We start from the raw sequence: 23,562 nt of genomic DNA on the forward strand, positions 1-23,562 counted from the left end.
TCCCTCTGACTGCACTCTGTCACAGTGTCCTAACCTAGGCGTGTGCTTTCATTTTTGCCTCTCATGCCTGGAAACATGGTTCATTTTCTTTGTCTGGTGCCTCTATTTCAGAGATTCCTAGTCTGTCTTTCAAAAGCGTTGCATTAAATGAGAGAGGCATAAGAACAGTGGAGAATCCAGTTTCCCTAACAAGTTCCAAGTAGGAGCACTGTAGAGAAAATAGCACTGAGGCGTGCAAGTGAGGTTAGCACCAGCAGCACAGGATTTCCTGGTGTACAGAAATGTATGTGTCAGTACAAAAAGATAAACAAGTGTAAGCTCCTCTGACACCTTGGTGCTTCTGGGTGACTAAAAGGACACAAATCTTAAATTACTTAGATAAGCTTTGTATAAATGTTTTATTGTTTTTGTCTCAGTATTAGGATAGCTATCTCTGTAAATTCCTCTGGAGATATGGCACTGTAGTTTTTTACTGCTTTATATCTAGCTGAGATAACACCTTGTCCTTAGGATGCACATGTATGCAGTGAACCTATGATTCAGTTTACCAGCATGCAAAAAGTGCACTGTTGCTGTGCTGAGAGTTTAAATGAAGACAATATATAAACTTTTTACTTGGCCTAAAAATAATTGTACATTTAGAAAAAAAAATACTAAAGCAAAATGAATCATTTAAATCCATGTTTTATTACCTTGCCAGAAATCTTTAAAATGTTGTTTTGAAAATTGTCAGCTAAATCTGTTGTGGCCTTGCTTTACCCATTCACTTTGGAAGTAATATATTGCTTTATTGGAAAGGATCCTTTCTTGTATTACGAACAATGTCGGAGATCATCAGTGCTGGTACTGGCTTCATAAAAGAAGTAGTCTAGGATAATGCAATATTTGTTTACTGGTTAGTGAAATCACAGAATGAAAGTATCACAGAATATTTTCAGTTAGTATTAGTGTTCTGACAGTGTTAGTGTTAGACAAGGCAAGCATTAAACTAAAATTCCCTGAACCTGACTCCTTCAGTTGAAGCACATGTGTCGTGTTTGCGGCAGTACTACTCAAGCACTTAAGCTGTGATGAGATACTTTGTTTCTGAAAAATGTCATTGTAATGAGTAAGGCAAAAGTAACTATCTATCTTTTTTTTTTTTTTTTCCTGTCTGCATCTGGCAGGAAGCCTACTTTCTGCTAAAATTCTGTGGGAGAGGAATTATATAAGAAGATATTTATTTTTAATTGCAGTTGTCACATTAAGCTACAATGTTACTCACCAAGCAAGAAAAGTATTAGATAATGTGTATAAAAAGTAGAAAATTTTTTCTTAATTTCTCAAGATGTTCTATTTAATTTCTTTCCAGAATTGCCTGGATGTACCTTCTGTCTTGAATATTGATGGAATTCAGAAATTTGTTGTTTTCACACAGCTGCTTACATAACACGTTACCATTTTTTTTCCCCTCTGGATTCTTTGCTGTTTGCTTGTGCATCCGTCTTTACTCAGACCTGCCTGGTCAGCCTTTCTGCTTTTATAAGGAAGGTTTCGCTTCTGTCCAAGAAGAACCTGTATGGATAGTGCTGCTGCACAACAGAAAGGCTTATTCCTTTAACAAAAAAATAGCTAATTCAGGGTTTTCCTAAAATTGCCTAAACTTACTAAAGTTGTAATCAATGTCTTAAAAGAGAAAAGACAGACATGAGAAGTTCATTGGTATTTTAATAGCATGGTGTATGAAATGTTTTAAAGTGTTTGCTTTCAGTTGTTCTATTGGAAAGATTTGGATGGATAAATCAAATACAGGGCCTGATGTGAATAAGTAAACACATAAAAATAAAAACTTTATGAGGACTGGAGTTTTTTTTCCCCAGCCTAGGCTTCCACTTTCTTAATACCATACTGCTGATGTGGTAAAGTGTGCCCACTTCTGCAGACCTTTTGTGGCTTGCTTATGATAAATAATTTTTCACAATTTGTGATCTTCAAGAAGCAAGTGAGAATTTTTGTTTTGCTAAATGTTTGGCAGAAGGAGGAGAAAGTTGTCTGCTTCTCATAGAGAAGGCCAGGTGGCAAATACAGTAAAAATGCTTTGGCTGTTCAGGTATTTGCTGGGCTATCAGCAGTGTAAAAGCTGAATGTCCCTTTGAACACAAATGGAGTATGTATTGAACACTTTTTTTCACTCTATAAGTAATGCAAGAATTACTTTTTTTTTGCCTTTTCTGCGTGCTTAATTTTCTTGCTAATTGCTACAGGGAAGTCAGTTTAAGGAAGCTAGTATTGAATTTTCTTTTGAAGGCAATAGTTATACTTGCCACTTGTAGAGCATTCTGTTCTAAACCTGAGCTACTGCCAAGAAAACTGTCCTCAGCTCCAATGAGTGTACTTTTGCTGGTTTTCTTTTGATTGTTCCTGTGGAATATGGTTTCTTGTGCTCTGAGTCCCTCTGCTAGCAGACAGTTTGGAAGAGGACAATAAAAATCCTTGGTGTTGAAAGCCATTTTGAAGTTGCTATGGTACCAGTGGAACTGAGCACTGTGAAGGTGGGTCAGCACTGGAGTACAGCAATTTGTTGGAGTGGCACAAGGAGGCTGATTGGTGTGGCCAAACCATAGCACTTCAGTACGGAGATGATAAAAGGAAATGTTCTCGAGTAGCTTCTGCTGTTTGAAGTGCCCTGTTAGATATCACTGTGCCAATAGCCTAAATTGTAGCTTTGAGCAGCTTTAAGTGTCTTGGATAGGCTGGCAGAGCAAATAGCAGCAGTAGAAAGGCTGCAGTGTCAAAGATCCCAGCAGCAGCCTCAGCCTTGCTCAGCTCTGGGGTTGCTGCCGAAAGGCTGCTCCCGCCTGCAGCTTGACCTGCCTGGCACTGAGGGTGTTTCAGCCAGAGCAGGAGCAGAGCACCTGGTGCTGTATCTGTGCCCTGGCAAGGTTACTGTCACAGATTCAAGTGCTTTGTTTGGATATTGAGTGACTGAGCTGTACCACCTGTCTGGAGTTACTGCAGGCCAGCTCTGGGGTTTCTCAGTGTGGGAAAACTTGTAAGTTTTCATTTGCTTCTTCCCAGTTTGAAGGATTTTGTGCATTTAGCTGTATTTGCTCAAGGGAGAAATGAAGGTACCTGGATTCTCATGATGACTCTAGCATAGTGAGATGCAGGAATAATAGTATTTTTCTTAGTTCTCTAACAGAGCCTGAAGGATTTGGAAAGCTGATGGTGTCATCTGAGGGAGTATCTTGCTAGTTTGTTAAAAATTGGATAGACTTTATAATTTCAGGCAAAAGCATAAGATGAAGTAGCAGATACACTGCTGAAATTTTATAGTGTACCTTAAAATGACAGTTGTTCCTGAAAATAAAACAGTTTTCCTGGTCAGTCAAGGTGTAGCATAAAAACTGCAGGAGGTTTTGATAACCGCTGAAGTATAGCCAGAGAAAGCTATGTTGGAAATGTATTTTTAGATAAATAAAAACCACAGTTAAAACCTTGGATAATTTACAGGCAAACTGGACTGAAACTGCCTACAATTAGATATGGATTTGCTACCTTTTTTGTTTTCTGGTATGAATGAGTCCTAGTATTTTTCGTGATGCTAGAAAACCCTGTATAAGATGCTAACCTTGACAGCGTAAGTTAGGGACTAACTGTAGCAGGAGGATGAGACAGTAACTGGCATTACTGCTGACATTACTATTTTCCATAGTACAGCAGTTGAACTATAAAATACTTTTCCTAGACTTCTGAATGTGACTTTCCTAAATGAAGGCAAAAGAGGAACAGCCATTTAAAAGATGAATCCAAAAAGTTTTGTCTTTTTTAGGGCTGTAGCAAGAGGACTTCTGAAGTTTCTATGTAGCTAGTTACTTAAAATTATGAAGGAGGAGCTAGAGCATAACTAGTGGAGGGAGTTTTATTTTCCTATTCTCTTAGGTAACTTTTAAAATTTTTGTAAAAAGAAGTAGCAATTCATTAATACTTAGCATCTTTAAAGTTTCTTAGGTGTTTTCTTCAAACCTACAGAATGTACAAATAATATTCTCAATTTGGCAACAAAAGTTCAATAATCTTTTTCCCTTGCAAAACTGATGTTTATTGCCACTGAGATATTCCATTTATCTGGTCTCTCACATAGAGTTCTCCATCTGAACTGGTGTTGGTGTTACCCCCAGTGGGCTGATTCATGCAGCTCCAGTCTCAGGGGAGTGCAGCTGGACAGTGTTTCTTTTTGTCTGTGGTGTGCGTGCTACTCATCATCCTCTTCCAGACCTTCCTGTGGTTACGTATGACTGTACTTCTTTTGTTGTTTCCTGTGCCTAGCACATGGAAATGGCTCACCAGGTTATGCAGTCTGTTTTGGAGGGAAAATTCCTGTTCTGTTGAAAATTGAGGGTTTATAGTATGCATTCCTTTAGCTGTGCCACTAAGTTGCATTTTATTTCCTTTGAGGATTAGGATCAGGAAGTCGTTTCCGGGTGTCACCACCTGGCTGCGAGTCCTCCCAGAAGTTCAAGTTGGATAGTTTGGTACAGGATGTTCCTCTGAGTTGGATGTGTGCCTTCTTACCTTGAAGCTACCCATTACTCATGCCTGTTGGCTTGCAGTGGCCTGGCCATACTGATGAGTGTTTTTATAATTTACTGTGGGTGCTTTTACAGAAGGTTCATTTGAACTGCAGCTTCCATACCATTGTAAATGCCTTTTTTTTTTTTTCCCCTGTCAAAGTATTACCTGCTTGAGAGTTTTGTGTTAATTATGACAGCTTCTTGTTTTCTTTGTAACTTTTTAGTATTGAATTAATTTATATGTGGTTAAAGTTTTGTATGTCAGACCCTTGTTTCAGTGGGATGAATATCTTCTTGCATCTTTCACACTTGTTTTCAATCTAAAGGATTTTTTTGGCTACCTTTCAGGAAATTGTTGCCACTTAACAAAGAATGAGATGATGAAAATTGTCTTAAGCTCTTAAGGAAGAATTTAAAGTGTTTGTGCTTTAAAGGGTTTGAGATATTTTTAAGTGTGCATTTTCTATATGTTACCCTTTAAAAGAATCAGCACATCCAGTTCCAGACTCTACCTAACACATATATTTTCAAGAAGGGCATGCAAGAATATGGGTCTTCATAAAATAAGCTTGCCTTCTAGCTTTTTTAATGGATTTATTTTCTTTTTGATATCATTATTGTCCTTGTTATTCTTGTTTCTAAAGTTCAGACTCCTCATCGCTTTTCTGCATTTATGCTGTAACTTCATGCTACAAATGCTCTAATTTAGTAACTTCTTTCATTAACTTCCTTTTTCATGGTATGCACTATTTTGTTTTTGGTTGTTTTGCTGAGAAAACAGTAGTACCATATTCTATTCCCCTCTGGGAAAAAAAAATCTATGCATATAATAGATACTAGTGAATAAACCCATGGCTATGGAAACATTTTCTGAGGCATTTTTTTTTCTCTTTTCCTTTTAGTTCCCGGAATGGATGGTGGTGGGTTAGCTGATGCTAATCTAACGGATTCATACTTTAGCACCAGCTTCATTGGCGTTAATGGATTTGGAAGTCCTGCTGAAACCAAGTATCCCATGATGCAGGTAATAGCAGTGATTTGTGTAATGTTTCATTAGTTCGGGTGTTCTGGTGTTACATCAAAAAGGGAAAAGTGCTCAAGAGGCAGGACAAATGGAGCCTTCTGGAATGTATCATCTTGTATGATATACATATATATACAGAGTATATATTCACTTTAATTTTGCAAATGGAAATGAAACAGTATTATTGCTTTAAAATAAATTTGGTTTTATTTGCACTTACCTGAGCTGCTGTGTTGAACTTTGCTGCATACATTAATTCTGTGTTAGGTTTCTTTTCTGAATGTGACTTTCTAGATTTCCTTTTAGGCTCATAGCTTTTGATAGCCTTTTGCTAAATATATAAAATTCAGGTTTTAAAACTTTTCAAAGACCCCGAGTCATTGAAGGAAAATGTGAACTGTCAAACCTGAAATTACTAGGCAGAACTTTCAGAATTTGTCAACTCAGACTCTGGTGGTGGTATGTTGAATTCATATTTAAATCTTCTGAAATGTTTCCTTGTATTTATAGTGTTCTGTAGAGGTTGGCATAGGAACTCCCATGAGGTGGAATTTATTGTGTAGGTAGTATTATGGAAAATCTGCAACAAAAGTCTGTCGTATTTCAAACCTAAATGAGTATCTACTGAATTAACACACAAAGTATTACAATAACTCCCTTGAAGTGTTACGCATTTTAAAAGAAGTACAGTCACTGAAAGAAGATGGTCTGTCCTGTAGTAAACAAAGCAACTTCTGGTAAATGAGAGAGTATGAGTCAAACAGTTCACACTGAGTCCTGACAACAACTCTCTTCTTTTATATCGAGGAAACTCACCTTGTGAGGTTACTTTGATCTCAATTGTGGCTGTATAATGGATTGAAAAATAACTCAGCAAAAGGTGGGAATTAATTAGGTGTGTTCCTTTTTTTTCCTTTTGGTTGGTTGTTTGTTTGTTTTGTTTTTTTTTACTGCATGTTTTCAAGGAGACTGGATTTTCTTATTCGACAGAATTGCAGAAGTATGGAAATGTTTTCTTGACAATTATGCATGATTTAAAAAGAACAATTTTAACCTCTGATTCCAAAGTGTACTGAAGCTGGCAGTTACAAATTTTTGTATAACTGAGGTCCTATAATTTTAACACAAAGTCATTATGTTTTGTACCCATAAACTGTATTCTACAGAAACACTAGTGTCTTTCTAAAAACACTAGTTTTTAGGTATAACTGTTTCTTCTAGAAAGACAGACATGCAAGTAAGGTATGCATCTAACATGAATGCTCATGGGATTTTTAAATAGTTTAGTAATGCCTGAGATTACAGTCAAGGCATTATTGTTTCTCTTTGAGAAGAAATCAGTGTGCCTCTTGCCCATTGGAGGACAAGGAAAATTACTTTGGAAGTAGGATTTTATTAGTGTTGAGAATGTGCTTACAGGCATCAAACTACAGTTTGAAAAGCATTCCTGTATTGATTTTTTTCCTTTGAATCCTGTAATTTAAGTTCTTGTTTACATGGGTAATGCTGTCTGTTTTGATTGTGTGTCAGCTTCTAGGTTAAGTACATACTGATAAAGTTTAGCCACGTGGAATGAGATTTTCTGTGTCATTCAGCCCTGTGGAGAACAAGGCAATGGAGAAATTTTAGTGGGTTTGACTTCAAATAATACTAGTTATTTATGATTTGAAATAGAGACTTTGAATCTGGTAGATTGGTTATTGTGTCAAGGATCTACCTCTTGCTTGCTTTCTCTGAAAATTTGCACAGATTTTGTCAATTGATTAAACCTTTGCAGAACTGGTTTATATGGACCCACTGGAGACTTCCTAGATGTTAAATAATTTCCCAGAGATGTAATCTGCACTGGCAAGTTCTAGCTTGAGTACATTTTTGTAGTTGCAGCTCTGGCATAATCTAGGCCTTGACTGAACTCAGAGCAGGAACACTGATCAGCTTCATTTCCCTCTTTCCTTTTCCTCCCCTTCAGACTGAAGCAGCATGGAAGTGGATCTATATTTAATGAAAGAGCTGTATCTGTGTTAATTAGAGCAGAGGGGTGGGTAAGGGAAAAGAAACTTATACTGTGGGCTTTGAGAAGCTGAGCTGAAGATAAGTAAAGAAGAAACCAGGAAAGATTGAGCAAAGGGACTGAAGCAGAGAGGAGATCTTGGTGGGGCACTCACAGAATGGGGACTGGAATGGTAGAAATACAATACACAGAAACTGAAAACAAATTTTCATAATATAAAGGTGGGACAAAGTAGGGTGGAGAGAACAAATCCGTGTTCCTATTTCTCTCCAGGTTCTCGAATCAAGCGGAAGATGCTAAAAGTTTAGTGTTCTGCCATCAATGAAACATCAGATGTCTACTGTAAAATAGTTCATTAACTCCCAGTTTTGCTTTTGCACATGGAAACATCGGTTCCATCTGAGTTACTTTGTCATCTCTGGTGAATCTGTGTGGTTCACAAATAGATGCATCAGTGATGCAGTGAGGCAAGCTCTTCTGCTAGTTTTTTAAAGCTGGGAAATTGCACAAACATGCAAAAAAACACACTAATGGAAAACAGTACTAAGATGCAGCAAGATGTTAGGAAATGCTAAGTTTAGGTTGCTATTGCAGCCTTGTGGTTATATTTAGAAGTCATAATGTTGTGTAATTTTTTTTCAGTGGTAAAATTATTAGTGGGACTTACTCAGAACACAAGATGTGTGGTACATCCATGTGTATTGAGCATCTGTTTGATATTTGATTAAACGTTCATCATATGGTTCTGTGCTTTATTTCTGCATGCTGTTTGCATCCTTGTGAAGACTCTTAGTTGGCAGTGCACTTTTGGGTACTATTACAATTATTCCATCAAACTTCATGCGGTGCTTTCTGTATGAAACAGGGAAGTAGTCTAGATTTTATGGATGCATAGGATAAAAAAGGATGGCAATTAAACAAACAAAACTGCAACAGTACTGGCAAACAAGAGACCTGAGTTTTTGAAACTAATCTTTACAGTTGGAAGGTCAAGAATGCAACTAATGACCACCAGTAAAATACTTGGTTCAAGTTGCTTAACTGATCTCACTCTAGGAAGGATAGTAAATAAATCAGTCTCTTCAGGGTATTGCTCATTTCTGTTACCATGAAATAATCTTTCTGCTGTCCTTGTTTTATTCACTATGTATCTCTCAACATAATCGTCAGATATTCAATTGATGAGTTGTCTTGACCATTCCTATCTAATCTCCAGAATGTGTTTGTCACGTGCAGGGCATAAAACATGTTTGTTAAAAAGCGTATGTGGTTGCATGTGTTTGGTTTATCATAATGCATATATAATAGAATCAGACTGCATCAAGCAAAGCTATATCAAAGTTTGCAGTTACCACATTTTTGTGTGCAGTGCCTGTGCTCTAAGACTCAGTGTTAAGTAAGCAGCAGAAGGGAGGAAAGTGGATTATATCATGATGAATTGGAAGTGGATGTGCTGCTTTGACCATAAATAATGTAGATGAAAGTTGTCAACATTTCTGTAGAATGGCTATTTCTGACTTTCAGATTTCATTTATATCTGTGGAAGAATGTTTTACAAGATCTTGAACATATTGTTGGGCTTACATTAGTGATGAAGATGCAGTTAATGGCAATACTCTCTTTGCAGTGGGGAAAACAGAGTAAAAGTATGTGGTACAGCTCAAAAGAGGCAGGATTTTTGAAGTGACTGTAATTCTTCCATTTTCTTCCTTTCTGAAAAATACCTCTTTGCCTCATCTTCCACTCCTCTTACTTCAAAGGTCTTTGCTGTTGGTCAACATTTCATTGCCCCCATCATCTTCGGTTGTTACTTAGTTTCCTATTGACTAATAGTCTTCTGTCGTCATTGGTTTGTGTTTTTCCGTAAGACTGTTTGTTTCGCGTCTCTTCTTCCCTGAATCTGCATATGCTTTCATACACTATATTAACAGTTTTGTTTTCCATCTTAACAAACCACTTTTTTTCTGTTTTCCCCTTCTCTCAGTGATACTAACTGACTGCAGAGCAAGCCTGTGCAACACATGGTCCACAGGCTGCATGCTGTCCTCAAAGCTGTTTTTTTTCTTTTTGCCATAGCAGCAGCTGCCAAGAGACAGTCAGAGGTGTGGTTCAAAAAGCAGCTCACCGCTTTTGGCTTTCCCAGCAGTGAAGAGGCAGGAGCTGGCTGGCTGGGATGCCTCTAATGCTTGGCTGTTTGCTCAGTGCATGCCACTTTGTTGGCTGGTGTCACTGTTCCTCTGGCATTAGTGCTGCCCTTTGACTAACTCGACCAAAGATGCAGGTGGTGTGGAAAGAAGCTTTAATTATACGTGTTGGGCTGTTCAAAGGCTGTTATAGCAGGATGAGGCAGAGAAGTATCTTGATGTTAAAACTTTAAAACTTTTAATATTTTATTAGAATTGAGCAGCTTGGTTGTAAGAGCATAAAACAGTAGAAGGTGCCTTCATCCATGTTGCTTCACAGGAGTCTGGTTTTCTTTATTTTGATAGGATGAGATTTATAACTACATGGATTCCATTGGATTGCAGGTTATGTAGAAAGGAAGAATCTTAAGTTCTCAGTAAATCATCCTAATTGAAATAGGAAGGGAGTAACAGTCTTCAGCATTAAAATTGACAAGGCCAAGCAATGGAAAATTGGTTTTGCTTGCTTTCATCATGCAAATGTTGGTGTATTAAGCATTCTTGAATAGCCTGAGAAGTAGCAACCATGCTTACTTCAAAGCCTTGCAGCTGAATAAACACAAAGACCTTTGTTGCCATTGCTGCATCTGCCAAGTCGAGTAATAAAACTCTCCTTATAGCACAGAAGCTTGTAAATGTCTTCAGTTTTAACTGTTGAGAGCTGAGTGGAAATACAGATGTGCTATTTTAAATATAAAATGATGCTGTTGTTTTCATAATGCTTTCTGAAGAAATCCAGTTGCTTTTGTTTCAGCAGTTGAGTGGGTCATTCTGTAGATGGTGTCACGTGTGCTAACTGTCAAAGAAAGGTTTTAGATTTTTTAAAAAGAAAAGCAAAAGATATCACCCTGTGTAGGTCACAGAATCTGACAACTAAACAATGTCATAGCCAAACAAATAAATCTTAATCTTTTGCAGAATGACTGTTTGTACTCCAACCTTATTCTGAAAATTATAAAGAAATATTCTGAAATTCAATTCCAGTAAAACAGTAGTAAGATGAAGAGACTAGATTGTGACATACTGCAGAATATTTTGAGGTGGTATGCTTAGCACTGTGGAATGACCATTAGGAAAATCCTTACTTTTTCAGGATTAGGGCATGGAATATAGAGAAAAAGAGGAATAAATATAATCTCTTACATATTTTGGAGAAAAGAAATGGCAGAGAAAAAAAAGGAAAACCAGTCACTTCAAGATAAGTGTTATAAGCTATGTAAAACTAGATCTAATTGTCTACATCAAAGTTTTATTCATGCTTTATCTTGATGAGAACTTTGTAATATACACTTGAGGGAGATGAAAGTAAAGCAAATTTCCCTGAAGTGCAGCTATAATCTTGGGGTTTGTTACTGAGTATTGAAGGGTGGAGGCAAGGTGGTGTGTTCCTTTTAGAAGGTGGGAATGTTTGTTGTAACATTTCTTTTCTTATATACTGCACAGAGGAAGTGGACTGCCTGAAGTAGAACATTGCTAAAAGGTCAGGGGTGGTGATCCTTCCCTTCTGTCCAGCAGTGGTGAAGTCACACGTGGAGTGCTGGGCTTCTCAGTACATTAGAGACAGAGATATATTGAAAAGAGTCCAGTGAAGGGTCACAAAGAGGATGTGGGTACTGGAGCATCCCTCCTGTGAGGGAAAGCTAAAACAGAAACAACTTTTAAATTCCTTTAAAGGGAGAAGGGCAGGACATATGCCAGCCATCCTAGTTGAATTTTGAGTACTGTTTAAAGAACCTCAGCAAATCATAGCAATAGGCAGGCAGAGAAAAGAAGTTTGTGGAACTGAGTGTTTTACTTGGTTATCAGCAAGTTGTCTTTCTATATTAACTTCCATATGATAAAAGCTCTGATGTAGTAAAACAGTCTGAAGTTCTCATATGTATATGCTTATATTCTCTGTCAGGCTTAATATTTAATTTTCTTCCTTGTTAATGGTTGCTTTTGCCTTTCTGGAGCTTTCATCCCTTGGCTTGAGGTGCTTACAATCTTCTTGAAATTGAGTTTGCATGAAAAATAGTTCAATGTCATTAGAAGAGGTTGATAAGTGTTACTTAAAATCAAAGCTGCCTTCAGGAAAACACAACAAACAGCACTTGTGTGTTCTTCTAATTCTTTTTTTTTCTTTCAAGACCTTTTTGGTAAAAATGACATACAGGAGTAGCCTTCAGACTAAATGCATTTGGGTGGTGGCAGAAATCTTAAAACAGATTAAAAAGCCTTTACTGATTACGTGCAGGTCTTCTATGAATAATGTTAAGGTAAGAAGCTTGTGCTTGTGTAGTAAAAGTGAGCAAAATGAAAAATTCATGAATGTGATGGAGGTTTCTAACTATTCAAGGTGCAGGTTACAAGCAGTTGTTAAGGCAAGGGCTGCCCAAGCTTTGGTTTTTCAGAAACTTTGTGTGTAAGATATGTTTGCACCTTGAATGGGAACTTGACTTTGTAAAAGCACAGCTGATGCTCACAGGTTTGGGTTGCACTACACTTTCAGAATCCAGAACAATATGCTCTGTTGCAGTCTGCCTTGTGTGCACTGTATGTTCTCAGTGATTGTGTCAGCACAGGTTTTCATCATCGCAGGCTCCTGTTCCCATTGAAAGTCTGTTGGCTGAATATTTAACTCCTGTACGTGAGGATGGTGAATATTGATGGAATAAAAGTACTTTGTTCCATGTTTAACCTATGCGTTTAACCAGCTTTGATATCAGCACAGTTCTCAATGTCATATTTATTCTTGTTTCAAGAAATCATGACCTTTTGCAATAAAATTATTATTAAATGTGGTATTATAAGTGGACATTAATACTATTTTTATCTTCACCTGCACAAATCTTGTGCAAATCTGAAAGGTTCCCTTTAGGAAATTTCTTCTTAAACCCCTTTGTTTTATGAGGATCAGTGTGGATGTCTCAAATGCCAAGAAAACCCATGCATAATAGGGATGCTTTTAAAATATTTGTGACAAACTATTCAACTTCTATCCATTGCTTAGGAAGGGAATATGATGTATGATTACTTGAGCTACTATAATATTTTGGTGTATGTTTATTCTTATTTTGATGATTATGAGCAATTGGATGAGTGTCCTTGAATTTGAGCGAAGTTTGTCAATTTAGTGTGCGTCTCTCAAAGCAGTACCTTGTTTTGTAAAAAATAAGTCGACGTTGTTTCGCTAGACCCATGCCTTTTGTGTATAGAATTGTTTATCACTTAAGCAGTTAGTGATATATGCATTGTGTCAGGTCAGTATGTTTAGGAGAAAGAGACAGGTGACATGAAAATACAGAAAGAGCACATAGCAAACAGCTTGCTTGAAGTCTTGAAAAAGTTGCAGGTTTATGTGCTATTTATGTGTTGTAAGCATTCCACATAAAAGCTACTTTACACCATCTATTCTTTTAGATACAGGTTTTAAAAGCAGCAGCTCCTGGAGATGTTTTCGGTGCTCTGAAAACTGCAAGTGATGGGAGTCTTGAATTGCAGTAGGTTTACAGTTCTACCATAATGGATAGCACTCCTGCTTCTATTGGTTGCCCTCTGTTCTTACCAAAATTACTCCGGAATGTTGATCTTTGTGGTCAACAATTAGATGAAATGGCACTGAAGTATAACATAGTAAGCTTCCTGCCCTTTGCCACCAACATTGAGACTTGCTATGGAGAAATATAACTGTAAAGAGCAGCTCCAGTGACCAGTTCTGAGTCAGTCTGTGTCTAGACTACTAAATGAAACATGCCTGGAAACTTTCCTTGATGCTCAGGGCCAGCTGGCACAAAAGGGCCTGTTTGTGCTGGTGTGTGCTCACCCACTAAAGCAGAGTCTGCATGCAAACCATCAATTTGAAGGCTTCTCAAACCTTTCACTGCTGAATAGTGCCTGGAAATTGGCTGGGAGACTCTGGGTTGATGTGGGCCAAAAGCATGCCAGGGAGTATTTTAACAAATTAGTGGTTGTCTCTCTCAGTGATCAAGAACACTTCCTGACCTTGCCTTCCTTTTCTTCTCACACTTTTTCTTCCTGTTGGGGAGCTGGTGAAAGAAAGGTGAAAGAATAAGCAGGAGTAAGAAGACACTTTAAAACTTCTCAATGAAAGAAGCAGTAGCTCTTAGAGCAGCACTGCTTCACTTTAGTCCAGTTTGTTGCTGGCTGATATATCTAAAGGAATGCAGGAGAATCAAGTGGAACCTAGGAGGAGTGTTAAAAGGGTTTCAGGTGTCCTGCTGACTTGGAGGAATCGGATGTTTTGCTGAATGATCTCAAAAGGTTCTTTTATTTTAAAAAAAGAGTCTATCAAATATTTAAGTATTTTTCACTGGAGAAGTTTCATGTCATGGTGATAGTATTTTAAAGGGAGTAGTTGTTTCAGGAGTGCAGTGTGAAAGACTGTTTTAAGGAGATAAGTAATTGTCTTATCTAATGTTTTCACAACATGCAGGAAGAGAACCATAGGCTTGGTTGACCCTCCTCATTTAGAAGAAATTAATGAAGATAGTGTTTCATTTGAATATACAGTAACTTTTGGTTTGCATTTCTGTTGTGCAAAATCCTTTATTTTACTAAACATTTTTGTCAATTACAAGTCTGTTTGCTTAGTGTATTTACTAAATGGGGAATGAGCACAAGTTTCATAGGCTATCCTTAAAACTTTCTAAATGTCATCCCCATTGCCCTCACTTAATCTGTTAAGGCTTCATTTTACATGTATGCTTTCATATTTTGTTTTTACAGAGGATGACAAATAGCAGCAGCTCCCCTAGCCTTCTCAATGACAGTGCCAAGCAGTATGCAGGCCATGGTAAGTATGTTTCAAGTAATACATATAAAAGTATGTTGGCAAATTTGAGAGATTCACAAAACTGAGGCTTAAGGGAGTGCTACTTGTTCTCGGATTTTGAGATACAGCAAAACTTTATTTTTTAACGATGGTGTAATGAACTCATAAATTTTTAGCTTTCTCTTTGCTGTAGGGGAAAAACTTAGTCATTATCAGTCTTGTCACTTCAAGTGAAGTGTTAGTTTGGATATCCACTGTAAAACACTGATAGCTTAAGCATTTATGTTGCTTCACCATAGTATCCCTTTTTATGATGCTTCTTGGGTAAGTCACTGTGTGGGATTAGTGTACAGGTGTTTTCTGTTAAATTTAGGGTGTGTGGATTTTGTGAAATGTCACATAACTGCTGATTTTTAATAGCTATTCAGTTTTGTCTTGCAGGTAGTACTTTGCCTCTTATAATTTTTTTCCTTGCTATAGGAACATGTTTTATATACATGGTTTTTAGCTGAAGAGAATGTCTTGATAGTGGAGGCCTATGTACTCGCTAAATTATTGTGGAGGCTGTATTGAGCTTTGTAATGTGCTCTTCAGAATCACTACAGATTATTTCAGCTGTAGCTGCTAAATTAAGTTCTTTAAAGAAGAGGGTACTGCTCCCTTATGGCAAGGACATACATTTAAAATAAATTTCTGCTTTGAAAATTGCTGTGTAAATTATGCTAGAACTCCATTTGCATGTCTGACCCCGCAGCTAGTGTACTTACTAGGATTATAATTTAGGCATGGTAGTAACTACTATAAAATGAACTTTCTTGAAAGACAAAATTGGCGGGTATTTTCTAGTTTTTTCTTCCTAGTTTATTTCCAGTAGGCTTTGAGGTTGACTCTGCTTCTTTTGTCCCACTGAACAATTAGCTATTCAAGGCAGTGGAGGTCTCCAGTTCTAAATGCAGTCAGAGTTTGACTGTGACAGGCCAAATAGTAGTGGTGATGCATGTCAAAGAGAGAAACCACACCAACTTTTAGAAACCATTTTAAATTTTGTCATATCTCAGATCCTTCTCCCTCCCTCTCCCTGGCTCTGCCAAGCAGTGCTTCATTTGTAGAATTGCCCTTTAGGGAATACTTATTGTTGAACAAATGCAAGATAAATTCTCTGTTAAGAATTTAATGTTGAAGAAAGTGTTTCATCAAAACACCAATGTTTACAGCTGGCAGTCATCTGCCAATTTGACAATTTTAGCCATGTAGTTTGGAGTTTTAAGTTGCATCTGTGAATGTTATACAGTTTGTGATATTTCAACTCGGAAGAGATGGATAGGAACAAAGAAAAAGCAATAAAAAGTTAATGGAATGTGGGCTTCTGCTATCCTTGATTCTGATTTAAATTTGATGTTCAGAACAGTGACAGGACAAGCAATAGTCACATCATTATTTGTAAGACCTGTTAAACAGAAGATTGCTAATTTCAGGTAACTGGAGATCATAGAATCATAGGATCTTTTATGCTGGAAAAGACTTTTTAAGATCCAGTCCAACTGTTATCCCAGCGCTGCCAAGTGCACTGCTAAAGCTTTCCCTCAGTACTACATTTACACAATGCCCCTAGGGATGGTGACTCATGCACTTGCCCTGGGCAACCTCTTCCAATGCTTGTCAGGCCTTTCGGAGGATCTCCCAGCGAATTGGAAACGTTACAGTGTATCATCTACAGGGTTAAAAATGACATGCAAATGTAAGGAGCACTTAGAACAGGTTTTCTGATCAGATGAAGGCTGTGAAATGTTAGGTGGCCTTTAAATAGTGTCAACAGCAATTAAACATACTGAATTCTCTTAATGAGCACCATTTCAATTAAGCAGTTGCACAGAATCTAATAAATGCTGGGAGTTTTAGCAGTGTGATTGCTAAACTTAGCTTTGTCAAAAGGATTTTTTCCATACAGAAATAAGTTAAAAAATATAAAATTTCTTTTAGTAGTGCATATATGTGTAACACCTTGGTTTTACATTGGTTTTATAGATCCACTAACTTCACCAAATTCATCCTTGTTTAATGACTTTGCTGCCCTCAGCGTATCTCAAAGGAGGAAGGTAGGCAACAACTAAATCATAAGTAGCCTATTTATGTATGAGTTGACAGGGAAGAAGATCTGGAATGACTTGAAATACTGCATGAAATAAGGATCATTCTTCTGATGTTACTAGATTTATTTTAATGTGTTGCTGCTGATATAAATAAGATCTTACTACTTCATTTTTGCTACATCAGATCAGACTGGGGCTGCTGATAAGAAATACTCCAGGCACTTGTAAACTGAAGTTTATAGAATATGAAACTTAGTATGTAGCCCATTGAATTTGAAAACAAATTATTTTTATTCTAGTGAGGGACATGTGATCTGCAAGCCTTTATGAGAGCAAGTTCAGAATATGTTAAGAATCAATTCTCCCATTTATTTGTACATAATATGATAATAATTAACAGTTCGAAATGCATTTAGGTTAAAAGCCACTGTTATCATTGGGAAGCGAGGGTTTGGGTTTTTTTTCCATCCCTCTAATTTGTATTGAGAAATATTTCTTTTGCTGAGGGCTAGGCAGCATCTTCAAACATCTTGGACCTGCAGCTGTGCAAGTTGTGGTGTTTTCCAGCTCTACACTCAGAGGCTGAAATAAGAGACAAAAATTTGATTACGTGAGAGTTTTGTCTCATTTTCATGAACTGTCGCTTACCAAAACCAGACATTATCTTATCCCAACCAATTATTAAGTTTTATTTTCACTGATGGCTTTCATGTTCTCTACTTATTAGCCACATTATCCTCAGCTTTTTTGTAGTAAATAATGAAAGCAAGCTACATCAGTATGTTCTGTATTACTCCTGCAGGTGAAGATTGAGCTTAAAGATAGTTGCTATAGTTGGTCCATCACACTATTTTTTAAATATAAATGGTGTTGTTGAACATTAATTTTCTAATATTATGATGTCTCCAAACTACATTGAATATCTGCATTGCTCTTTTCCTTAATGCCAGTACAGTGTGCTGAAAGTTGGATGTAAAAAACCAAAAATGTGTTGCTTATCCGCTTGCCAAGGCTGGTAAAAATGAAAAATAATTGTACATTCCTCCTTAACACAGGCATTGAGAGCCAATATATACACATGTGTATGTATATACCTGGGTGTAAATTTTTGCTTATGTATGAACCACATGCACCAAAGAAAACAAGCGGAAACGGAAGTATTGCAAGAATGACCACTGTCTCTAAAAATACTTTGAAGTTAAGCAGTACAAAGTGAAAACAAACCAATGAATGTTTGCTTGTAAAGCACAAATACATCAAAACTCAAATAGTATTTTGCAGTGCTTTCTGACTTAATGCATTCTTTCCTCAAGAAAAAGAAGCAAATTAAGGCACTGGCTGCTAAAATAGTATTAAGAGTAAGTTTTAGCGGTGAAATTGATTAACTTGGTTTTTTTTAGTTAGCATTTCAGCTATAACTGGCATTAATTGAAAGAGGTTTGTATTTTTCTTTGCATATTAATTTATTTTTGTTATGACTGCTATTTTGTAACGTATTCTTGTATTAAAGGTTGTTAAGTACTAATAATGGGGAAGTTTTGATAAAATACTACTTGAGCTGTGTAAATCTAGGCATCCAGGCTCCCTCTATAGTCAGCACAGGGAGATGAGTAGTTTAAAGAAACATTCAGCTTTCTCTGAGAAAAAGTTGCTGGAAATAACTGGATGTTGGTGATTGCTTTAAGTGGACAAAAATTTATGGCTAAAGTTATGAGAAATTAATAAGTTTTGTGACAGACTTTTGCTGCCAGTCAATACATTGCAAGTAGTTACGATGTAGTTTTTATATATTTTTAGTATTTTTATTACAATATTCAAATTGTCTGAAGTGATTTCCTTAAAAGCACTAAACACGTGAGAGCCAGGTATTTAAAACCTTGTGTGATTCCCCTCTACCCCATTAACTGGAGTTTGTTTAGAGCTCGAACAGTGGGGTTTATTAGGCCAGTGCTTGGTGCCTGCTGTATAAAGGGAGCCTTGGTGACTAGTTCAAATGTATGTGTTTACAACATCTACTGTTTGAAAAAGTCTCCATTATCTTACTAAGAGCCCAAGTCTAAGGTTTTGTTTGTTCTGAACTAGCTGGCAAAACCAGCATTTCCTTCGTTTATCACTGACTTGGAGGACAGATATAATACAGTCTTGGTAAGTGAATAAAGAACAATTGCTTTCCTTTAAAAATATCACAATTCTGATTTGTAATATTTTGAAGTATTAAGTTATTTGGAACTATGTAAAAACTGCACGCTTGTGTTGCGTAAAACTGAATAGTTTCTGTAAAAGCATGTACTATATAGTTCTGTTAAGCAAGTTTATTGTCTCTGGATATTGCTGATCAAGTTATACTGGCAGCCCTTTAATAATGGGCAAGCATATGGAGAAATATTCAAGATCAATAAAATACTAAACATAAGTTGATGATTGTAATTCTGAATATCCTTACTTTTTAATTAGGCAGTATTTTTGAAGCTAGTTAATATGACTGAGCTGTTTAATTTGCTTTTGATTATTTGATGTTTAGAGCCATTCTACTTTCTGTTCAAAAAGTAAACATAGTCCTTGAATTTTTATGAACATTCTCGAGATAATTATCTCTGTTTAGAAATTATTAAACTGCATTTCAATTTTAGATTTCAGGAAAGCTAAGATTACTGTTTAAAGACATTTTTATAGGATACTTAAAATGAAATCAAAGGAGCTAAGTATTTCAGTAGATGGAGCCTTGGTGGAGGTTCTGTCAACTGTAAAACCTTCTGGATTTACTGTCTGGTTGTTGTAACTCCACATGCAGTAAGACAAGCAACCCTAAAGTGAATTTCCTATAAGAGATTTTTAGGTAAGTATTAATCTACAATGCACAAATAGGATTTGTGAAGCATGGAACAAAAACTAGAGTTAGTAATAGACTAACACCCTTTCCCAAGAATAATGATGTCATGCTTATTTCATTTTTTTTCTTCAAATTCATGTTATTCTTGTTAAAAATAGGGTGGCATTCTGAACTTGAATTTCCTTGATGTTTTTCCCGAGTTGACTTTAGCCATTATCTAGAAAAGTGCTTCTCTCTAAACCTGAAATTATCTGTTTGAAAAGTTCTTGCTTTCATTTTGGTGCTTCTGGTAAACAGTTAATAAAAACTTATGTGACATGACTGATCAGAATCTGCTGTCAAGGACATGACAGGTTAATGCACTAAGACAAAAATATATTGTGAAACTTTTGTTTAGAGTTGTTCTGAGACTGTTGCCACCAATCCAGGCTAAAAGGTTCCTGTACTTGTCACTGGTCAGCCTTACAGGATAGTGAAAAGCACTTACTTTACATTTTAATTTGTTTTTTCATACCTTCAATCCTCATGAAAACTGAACTCTTAAGAAAAGTTTCTAACACTGGCTTATTTCCATTTCATTTTTTTACTTGTTCAGTCATACCTAGATGAGGTCCATTAAGGTGAGAATAACTTCAGTTCACAGGCTGCAAGGGGTGAACTAATTGCTGTACTGAACAACTCTATAAACACAATTTAATGCTGCTTTTTGTGGATTTTCAAGAAATTTTTTTCTTGAATGCCTTCCATTGGTTTTAGGTGAGTAAAGGCAAGGACAAAACCTCTAGATTAGAAAGGAAAGTATAAGAGAGATTATTTGAATTGAAGTCCACCCCAAACAGGGTGCAGCTGTTGAGTGCCATCTGTGGAGATTTACAGCAAGGGAGACTGGACAGCAGACTTAATTTACTTTGATCAGCAGAGATAAATGTGCATAGAAAATTATTTGAAGCAAAGATGACCTGTAAGCCTAGTCTGCATAAATGCAAGCCTTTTAATGAGTATGAGAAGAGTTTTACTTCTCAAGTTAAAATAAAACAATAAAGATAACTTCAGGTCCTGTAGATATTAAATTCTTAAGACTTAAGCAGTTGCTATTTTATTTTTGTGTCCTGCGTCCCATCTAGTTTTGTTACCTGTTGGGAACCTGTATTTCTCTCCAGCTTCCTGTTTCCAGGTCTATCTTGACACCTCTGATACCTGATCATTATCTAGTTCAGTAGTGTGATTGAAAAGCTCTATGTGCCATGTCTGGTCTTGCTGAATTTACTTTTAATGAAAATGTGTCGAGACAGTTTTCATCTTTCAGAGCCTCCTGCATACAATGTCAGAAGCACGAATCATGTTCTGATGAGTTGAGGGGTAATGATCAAGCATCATGTCACTGTGTTCTGAGACAGAATTATGGCTGCACAGACTCTGTAATGTACCTGGGCTAAATTTATATTTCAAACCTAAATTTTTCCTTCTAGGATTTATACACCTGTACTACAATAATAAAACATTATAGTTGGTGCTAAAAAAAGTTGTTGCAGCAATGCAGAAGGACTGTGCTTTATGGGAAGACTAATGAATGTTTGTAGGTAGTACTGTGGTCTGAAACATTTTCCAAGGATATAATATAATGTAATCTGCTTTACATTTTTTCTTGGACTAGTTAGTTATTGGAATTGTTCCTTGGTTGTATGTTCTTGCTATCTTAGTTATTACTATTTGAATAAATATGTATTTTTCACTTTTAAGTGTGTCATGGAAGAATATATTACTTGCTTTTATTTTTGTCTGTGAATTAGTGATCATTATGATATATAAGTCAAATTATAGAAGCATTTCCCTTTAAAAATATGTAACACTTTTACATTTTGCTGCCTCATCCTTTTGTGTATTTAAAGTCAAATAACTTCAAATGTAACTGATAAGCTGGATGCATTTGTTTACATTTACAAGCTTTGTTTGATTCTTGCTATGACAAGGTGTATGTAGTCTTCAAGAGTGATTTGCAGTAAAATAATAAAAAAAAATTGAACTTGTGCACACATTAGTTGAAGGCACTATACAAGTATTTAAAATTGCTAGAAATTTTGAGATATTTTAGAAATAGCTAGGCATTTTGAGAAATCATGCCTGTTAAAGACCAGATTAAAAGCTGCATCAGTCTTTAACTCTCTTACTCTCTGTGCACTTTTTGTAAGTAACACAAAAATTTCTGTCCTATTAAAAGGAACCTTTAAACATTAAGAAAATCTGTGGTTTGCCCATAATGTTTAGTAGTTTTTGAAAGTACATCTTGGGGTGGTGGCACTCTGACAAGTCTTCACTATAGTTAGAACTATCTGCTTTAATGGTGGTAGGAAAAAGTCTGCTTTTCCACCAGTTTACATCAATTGAACAGAGGATATGAATTTCTTAGTAAAGAAGTTTGTCAATATAATTAAATCCATGCCAGGATTTAAAGTTGTGGTAATTGATACCTCATCCCAGCATAACTATGCTGCAAAATTGATGAGAAAACATTTGACTTAATTATGTCAGTTATGCTGCTTCTGAACTCTTCAAGATTTTTATGCCTTCAGCATATCTACTCATGAAATAAAAGTTTTTAGTATGTTAGCCTGAAAAGTTTCCCTTGGCTATGGTTTAAAATGCCTGATATAGTGCCTGATCTATTGCATCTCTAAAATTTGTTTAAACCAAGATTATTTTTTTTTTTTTTTTGCAATGATCAGATGCATTGCTCTAGAGTAAGACACATTTCCATGCCAAATGTCACACTTAAGTTTTCTGGGGGTAGAAGAATACATCTTGTTTCTCTCTGTCTTCTACTTTTCAACTAGTGAAATTCTGACCTCAGCCAAACCCAGGTTTTCATGAGCAATCTCAATGGAAGGGTGTCTAGTCTGTTGAATGCATGTAATATCAATGTATAGTATTCTAAACTCCAAACTTGTAAGCATTACAAATGTTAGCATAGTCGTCTTTTTTTCATAAGGGAAAAAACCCTCCACCCAACAACAAATACCAGCCCACCACACAATTATTTTTAAGCTGTTGACCAAGCCCCTATTCAATTTTTTTTTTTTTTTTTGGATATCAAAAATTAAAAAATTGGTTCTGGCCTTCAGAAGCTGAAATACAAAAAACTACAAGTGTGGTCTGCCTATCTACCAGTTCCCGCTGGTTGTAATAAAAAAGGAAGAGTAGAGGGTATTTTGGTTAGCAATTAACCCAATCCATGTGAAGGGGTATTGCAGCTTTATTGGCTACAAAACTTAAACAGCTTAACTTCACTTAAAAGACAGTTTTTCTTTTTCATATTAAAAGTCTGTTAGGATATTCCTGTTGACCGTAACTCGTGTTCAGGTGTAGCACTTAACTGGGTTCGGTAATACACAGTAACAGAGTTGTATTCAAAATTAAGGTACTGCTTAGCTGATTGTGCCTGTAAAGGAGCTCAATGACATATTGAAATTCATATCTATGGTTTGGTGTTTCAAGTACTGGCTTATTCCAGCTTAATCAGTTGTTGAGTAAAAGTAGCAATAAAGACACCAAGAACTTGTATTTTGGTTTTAGTTTTAAAGGCATGATAAAACAGAAATTGCTCCTTTTTTAGTAGATTAGCAGCCTAGCTGAGTGTTTAACCTCTTTTTCTAATGGTCTCTTTGCCATTAATTTTAAAAAAAAGATTAAACCTTTCAAAAGTGAGCATTGAAATTTAAAATTGTCTCACATAATTTTAGTAGTCCAGTAAGTTGTACAAGAAAAGTGTGAGTTTGTGTAGCTTTTTAAGATTTCTGTCTGAGAATGTAGTATTTTTTTTGTATGTGTAGATACAGTCAACTCACTGTACAACAGATGAGTCCTAGCTAATGCTACTGTGATACCTTTTAGCTATAGTAATTTAGGGTAATGCTGCTAACCTGTGATGGAGAAGGCTTAAGATGGCTTCTATTTGGTTTGATAGTAGAAGCACATAAACAGCATTACCATAGCTCAGACTCTTCACAATACTTTGAAACACAATAGCCTGCTCACGTGTTTGTATGCTAGACTTAATTGGGTAGGTTTTGGTACTAGAAAGGGCTTGTAAATCTAAAATT

General features: G+C 36.3%; 1 protein-coding gene across 1 annotated transcript in view; it reads left to right on the plus strand.

The window, feature by feature from the left end:
• The window catches only part of PAN3 (poly(A) specific ribonuclease subunit PAN3), a 79,109-nt gene that overhangs the window by 7,397 nt on the left and 48,150 nt on the right, over positions 1 to 23,562 (plus strand). The window contains exons 2-5 of the mRNA XM_066544867.1: positions 5,456 to 5,577; positions 14,500 to 14,566; positions 16,571 to 16,641; positions 18,718 to 18,780. Coding sequence (XP_066400964.1) covers positions 5,456 to 5,577; positions 14,500 to 14,566; positions 16,571 to 16,641; positions 18,718 to 18,780 — 323 coding nt within the window. The remainder of the gene's footprint in view (positions 1 to 5,455; positions 5,578 to 14,499; positions 14,567 to 16,570; positions 16,642 to 18,717; positions 18,781 to 23,562) is intronic.

The sequence above is a fragment of the Molothrus aeneus genome, chromosome 2 (genome assembly GCF_037042795.1).
Source record: "Molothrus aeneus isolate 106 chromosome 2, BPBGC_Maene_1.0, whole genome shotgun sequence".
Classification (NCBI taxonomy): domain Eukaryota; kingdom Metazoa; phylum Chordata; class Aves; order Passeriformes; family Icteridae; genus Molothrus; species Molothrus aeneus.